The 6681-nt window shown below is 52.6% G+C and overlaps 1 protein-coding gene across 1 annotated transcript in view; it reads left to right on the forward strand.

The window, feature by feature from the left end:
- Foxk1 (forkhead box K1) overlaps window positions 1-6681 on the forward strand; it is a 109383-nt gene that overhangs the window by 83957 nt on the left and 18745 nt on the right. Inside the window, exons 4-5 of the mRNA XM_013023385.1 lie at window positions 6246-6290; window positions 6410-6595. Of these exons, the coding sequence (XP_012878839.1) occupies window positions 6246-6290; window positions 6410-6595 (231 nt within the window). The remainder of the gene's footprint in view (window positions 1-6245; window positions 6291-6409; window positions 6596-6681) is intronic.

Raw genomic sequence — 6681 nt, forward strand, 5'->3', positions numbered from 1 at the left:
TTCTTTTTGCTTATGTGGTGCTGAGGAATCGAACCCAGGGCCTCAGGCATGCAAGGCAAGCGCTCTACCACTGAGCCACCTTCCCAGCCCCTCAGCTAGATTTAAAAAAAAAAAAAAAAACTACTATTATTTCATGTTAACAAGGCAAATGATTTTGCAGATTCTCATAAACTGTGAGGTTCCTGCCTTCCTGTGGAGGGCCAATGGCAGAGGCTGACTTCAGGTTTTGCCAGCCAGTCTGCTGTCCACAGGGGCTGCCTGGCCAGCACTATCTGGGCTGGGCACAAGTCAAATGAGGTTCGAAGCCAGTGCCCCTGAGGCGCAGTTGTACACCTGGCTCTTGGGCTCCTCTGGGTCTTAAGTCTAGGTATCTGGCAAAGTGCCCAGGCTCTTTCTTGCCTGCCAAACGTTCCCTGAGTCTTTGGCTAGCTGATTCAACATAGCCATACCTTTCTGAACTTAACCTGGTTCAGAAAGGCCTGGTGACTCCAGGGTAGTTTTGTAGGCTGAAGAGAACATTACAGCCGCCAAGGCTGTGGTCCTGCACAGGTCTCACCCTGCCTCAATCTGGCAAGCCTGATACACATTGGCCTCTAGCCAGCTAAGAGTTCCCAGAAGACCTGCATCCCTGTGGCTTCCCTTTGCTGTGTGCCTTCCCTGTGTCGTGTGTCCTTTGTGCTGTGTGCCTTCCCTGTGCTGTGTGCCCTCCCTGTTCTGTGAATGCCCTCCCTGGACCACGGAAGAGCAGAGTTGCCCAGCAGGAAACCCCACTGGTCATGAGCCAGCAGAGATGGGATTTTAAGGAGAGTGGCTTGACATGCATAGAGCAGGGAGTTCTTGCAGTCTTTTTTTTTTTTTTAGGTACTGATGGGACTCAGGACCTTGCATTTGCCAGACAGGCACACGACCTGAGCCATGCCACCGGCCTTTTTGCTTTTAATGTTTTGGATAGGATCTCAGTCTTTCAGATAGGGTCTCTCCCTTTTGCCCAGGGTCAACTTTGGACTGTGATCTTCCCATCTCCACCTCCCAAGGCATTGTGATTGCAGGTGTGTGCTGGCTTGCTGGAGGGTGGGTGGAAGTCGGGCTGAGCTAGTGTCTTGTTTAGCAACTATTGGACCTGGGGAGTAATGCTTCAGTCATTTAGGCTTTCTTTGTGCAGCATTTTCTTTAAATAAGCATGGGATAGAAATGAAAGTGAACAAACACAGTCCCACGGCTGCTGAGAATCTGGCCTCTGCACCTGTCCAGTCTTTCTGCAGACGCTCAGCTGTGCAGGACGGGACATCCATTAATACGCTGTTACATTTGGGACTGAGTGTCAGGAAGCCAGGACCCCTTGAGGTCTGCCATTCACCTACCTCACTCTGAGTAGGCCTTTAAAGGAACCTGCCTGTGCAGGTGGATTTTGCATTCTGCTCCATCTGATACAGCATGGGAGCTCTCCTTACCCCGCCCCCCACCCCCAGCATTGTGTTTTACATAAATCCCACAAGCCCCTAAGGATGGTGAGATTCTCCCTGGGAAGGGTAGATGGAGGTTCCCTGACTGCTCCATCCGTGTCCGTGTGCGGCCCACTGTGCCCTGGGCCAAGCTTCCCTTCCTCACAGCTTCTCTCCCCCCAGATGGATCTTCAGAGTATCTGGTTCCCTTCAGCTCTGCAGACTTGCCTAAGTCCCAACTCTCAAAAAGAGTCCCTTGTAGAGGCCTGCTGTAAATGAGGATCCTTGGAGTGGCCGGGGTTGGATGCATCCCAGTCACCAGTGTCTCTTGGCACTGGCAAATGCCCTCTGAGATCACAGGCCTTGTCAAAGCCCTGGCCTCCTCCCTTCATCTTGAGAGTGTTCTGGCAAAAGTGTGTGTGTGTTCGGCTGTACCAAGTTTTAAACTTTGAGCTTGTTACGTAGGTACTCTACTACTTGAGCCACACCTCCAGACCAAAATTGCTGTAGTTTTGGTTCTTGTTTTTAGTAAGCCCACAGAGGCAGTGCCTCTCAGTCAGGCTCTGTTAGTCCTTGCCAGTCTTACCCTTATGCAGAACATAGGGGCTGCCTGGAGGGGGAGAGGAAAAAAGGGAGGAAGGCACCCTGCACCATCCCAGTGGCCTGGCAGTTCCCCCTCCCCCAGTGGCCTGGGGCTCCTCCTCCCCATAGTTGGCAGTCCCCCCCTCCCAGTGGCCTGGCAGTTCCCCCTCCCCCAGTGGCCTGGGGCTCCCACCCAGTGGCTTTATAGTCTCTCCCCACTCCCAGTAGCTCAGCAGTTCCTGGCAGGCTTATCCTTCCCTGGTGCCTGTCCCCCATAGGACTGAGCCCTCTCAGTGCATTGCTAGGCCCAGGACCCACTTAGCACCACACAAAATCTGAGTACCTGTTGCCAAGTTTCTAACAGCTTTTCCCAGTCTTAAATCCTTCTTGCTTTACTGGAAGCAACATATAAATCCTCCTGTTTGTGACTTTTGGTGATTCAGAGGTTCCCAAAGCTGTGCAGCCAGCCATTCACACAGTCGGTGGCTCACCCTGGCCAGGCAGGCACTCTACCACTCAGTCATACCTCTAGCTATTTCTGCTTTTGTTGTGTTTCCAATAGAGTCTCATATTTATACCCAGGTCAGCCTGGACTGTGATCCTCCTGTTTATGCTTCCTGGGTAACTGAGGTGATAGCGACACACCATCTCACTTGCCTTTTTCTTGATTGAGACAGAATCTTGCAAACTTTTTGCCTGGGTTAGCCTCAAATGTCCATTCTCCCAGTTTCAGCCTCCTTTAAGTAGCTAGAATTACATGTATGAGTCACTATACCAGGCTGTTAGAACATTCCATACCTGCTGCCAGCCATTTTCCTCTGTCCAACCCAGGCAGCTGTGGGTCTGCCTTCTGTCTGTGCTGAGCAGGAGCTTGGGGGAGGGTGCCTGCTTACGCCCTTCCTTGTCAGGCACGTTGCTGGTCTCAGTCTTCACAGGGAAGAACTGGTGGCATATGTGATCAAGACAGTGTAAAACTTTCAGAAAGGACTTTAATTACAACCAACTCATTAAAATTCCACCTAGGAATCAGGTGAGCTGGTTCCATCAGGTACTTGAGGCAGGTGGACGGAGTTTGAGGGCAGGCAGCCTGGGGTATCTAGCAAGAACCTATATTAAAACAAAATGATTGAAGCCGGGCACCGATGGCTCACGCCTGTAATCCTAGCTACTCTGGAGGCTGAAATCTGAGGATCACGATTCAAAGCCAGACAGGGCACAAAAATCCATATGACTCTTATCTCCAACAAACCACTAGAAAACCAGAAGTGGTGCTGTGGCTCAAGTGGTAGAGTGCTAGCCTTGAGCTGAAGGGTGCAGGGAAAGTGCCTAGGCCCAGAGTTCAAGCCCCACAACCGACAAAAAAAAAAAAAATAGTGAGGTGCTGGTGGCTCACGCCTGTAATCCTAACTATTCAGGAGGCTGAGATCTGAGGATCGCTGGTCAAAGTCTGCCTGGGCAGGAAAGTCCATGAGACTCTTACCACCAATTAACCACCAGAAAACCAGAAGTGGCACTGTAGCTCAAGTGGTAGAGTGTTCGCCTTGAGTTGAAGAGTTCAGGGACAGTGCCCAGGCCCAGAGAATTCAAGCCCCACAACCAACCAAAAATATAAAAAAAAGAATCAAGGGCTGGGAATGTGGCCTGGTGGTAGAGTGCTTGTCTAGCATGTATGTATCACATACACAAAAAAAAGCCAGAAGTGGTACTGTGGCTCAAGTGGTAAAGTGCTAGTCCTTGAGCAAAAGAAGCTCAGGGACAGTGCCCAGGCCCTGAGTTCAAGCCCCAGAACTGGCCCATGTGTGAGCACGCACACACACACACACAAAGAAAACGAATGAATGTTCTACGGGGCTCCCAACATGTCAGGGAGCGATGTGACTTACAGAGGCTGCAAGCACCCTACACTCCCAGGTAAGCAAGGCTGAGGGGCAGGCCAGACTTGCTGGGGTGATGGATGTAGTGCGCCCCATCTCCCTTCATTGTCCTCCTCTTCCTCCCTCCGCCTCTCCTAGTAACAGGATGTCTGGCTGGCTCACTATGAGATTTAGAAAAGTGAGTCAGGAGCTGGTATTAAAATAGCTGTCACCACAGTTATTAGGCCTGTGCTTATGGTTAGGTCTTAATTGGGAAGTAGCAGTTACAGGAGATTGTCCTGGGGGTGGGCTTAGGCTTTACTGACAGCTCAGTGTACACTCAGGGTACACCCCAGTGCAGCCAGGATGGGGTTCTGTGCTGTCAGTTGCACAGCACCTCCTTGTGTAATGTCCATCACTCCCTCCTGGCCAGGGAGCTGGTTAAAATGTGGAGGAAGGTCTGTGATTCATCTGGAGTGGAGTCAGGCCCAGGTCTAGAGCCCTACACACCATGTCCTCTCCCTCCCCTCCCCTCTTGTCTCCCCACCCACGTGTGCCCAGGGTGTATCCTTGTCCTGGCTGGCCTTGGTGACTGATGTGATGGGATCTCATGCTAACTCAGGGCCTTTGCGGTGCAGGAGCTCAGCCGCTTCCACGGGGCTCTCCTGGCAGACTGAGGAGAGGTGCAGTGGCATGGACACAGCTGATGTATAGGGCTGTGGAGTGTAGGGCAACAGGGGTGTGTCACATACACACCACACGCTCCCTGTGCACTCACACATGGGCCCCAGCCAGGCTCCTCGCTACAAACCGTTTCTTTTCTTTCTTTTTTTTTTCCATAAACTTTTCTTTAGGTCTCGTCTCGGGTGGGTAGATGTGGGCTGTGTGACTCATAAAGACCACTTGGCCTTCAGGACTGAGGAGCCACAGTTTAGGAGAAGGCCGCTGGCTCTTGTTGAGAAAGTGGAAATGACTCTGCATACTCTCAAACCTGTGACATCTCAGGGTTCCCCCCTACACCCCGCCCCAGCAAATGGAACTCTAGGAGTGATGCCGACTCAACACTGCAGACCCCCACCCCATCTGCAGTATTGGGGCACCCAGCCTGTCTTTCAGAATGTCTGTTTACCCCTGGTTTTACATATAGGAATATAAACATGCCTCCCACATTTTTGCTGAATGGCTGAAGCCTGGCTGGGTGCTTTCCAGCTCCTCTGCCAGGTGTACAAGTGGCTCCCAAGCAGGTGAGGGGAAGAGCTCTGTGGTAGATCTCCAGTAAAGACCTCCACCTCTGCAGTGGGTCCCCCTATAAAGAGCCCCTCATCTCTGCAGGGGATCCTTATATAAAGTCACCAGTTGTTCACTACATCTCACTGTTGTTGGACACAGATACAAGACCTGCCCTTAAGTCTTGTTCATGAAACACTTAGTGTGGAGAAGATGGAATGAGAGCTGTGTGCACAAGCACGTTCCCAGGGCCGGGTGGCTTTGCCAGCATCAGGCTCCCTGGGCGGCCACTCCCGCTCAGGCCCAGCTGCACCAGGCCAGGGCATCTCCACCAGCCTCCAGCATGCTGGCTGTCTTTGCTGTGGGGATGTGGGCACCAGCGGGGGCTGTGTGCAGTGTACCCCATGTGTGCAGCTAGCTTGGCAGGTTTTGTTGTGATACTCTCAAACTAGCAGCATAGTAGGTGGCAATTTCTCTGTTTAGAAATTGGAAGGTGTCCTAGGCAAACTGCCCAGACTGTGACAGGCTGCAGTTTCTTAGAAAAGAGGACCATGCACATAGTCCTTGCCTATCTGAGCGGCTGGCATGGTCTTGGTGCTTTTTTTTTTTGGGTCGGTCCTGGGGCCTGAACTCTGGGCCTGGGTCTGGGCGCTGTCACTCAGCTCTTCAGCTGAAGGCTAGCGCTCTACCTCTTGAGCCACAGTGTCACTTCTGACTTTTTCTGCTTATGAGGAATCGAACCCAGGGCCTCAGGCATGTAAGGCACGCGCTCTCCCCCTGAGCCACCTTCCCAGCCCACCTTGGTGCTTCTTAAGGCCAAATATGTTGGCATGCTGCCTTGAGTAGGAAAGCCACAGGCTGGAGGCAGGGAAGCCCAGAGCACTGGTCAGGCATTGTTTGCGTTAGCCCTTAGCTATCGGGGAAGGACTGACATCTCTGTCCTTTCTGTTCTTTTCCCTGTGAACCACACACAAACCACATCTGGCATCACCACAGCTGCTGGCAGACCGATAGGGCTGCGTCTGCTGAGAGCTCTGTGCACGGCCTTGTGGCGTGTTGCAGGGCTATTTGGGTCTGTGCTGTTCCTGTGACAGGCAGGGGACTAGCTGATGCCGTAGTGGCCCTATGCTTGTGTCCATAGGGGCCTTAAGGAGAGCACAGGAAGTGCCATCCCGATACCAGTCCTGTGAGCACAAGGGTTGTGTTGGTGCAGTCATGTGGTGATCAGGATCCATGTGATCAGGCCCCGCTGGACCTCAGCCTCCTCCTTTCAGAATCTGACTTGCTGTTCTCCTCTTGTTACAGGTGTACCTTCCGGTTCCCCAGCACAGCCATCAAGATCCAGTTCACATCCCTGTACCATAAAGAAGAGGCTCCAGCTTCTCCCCTGCGACCGCTCTACCCTCAGATCTCCCCACTGAAGATCCACATTCCGGAGCCGGATCTCCGCAGCCTGGTCAGCCCCATCCCCTCCCCAACCGGCACCATCAGGTAAGCTGCCTTGCAGGAGCCCAGACTCTTCTTTTTTTTTTTTTTGTTGGCCGTGGGGCTTGAACTCTGGGCCTGGGCACTGTCCC

Source organism: Dipodomys ordii, unplaced genomic scaffold, assembly GCF_000151885.1.
Source record: "Dipodomys ordii isolate 6190 unplaced genomic scaffold, Dord_2.0 Scaffold68, whole genome shotgun sequence".
Classification (NCBI taxonomy): domain Eukaryota; kingdom Metazoa; phylum Chordata; class Mammalia; order Rodentia; family Heteromyidae; genus Dipodomys; species Dipodomys ordii.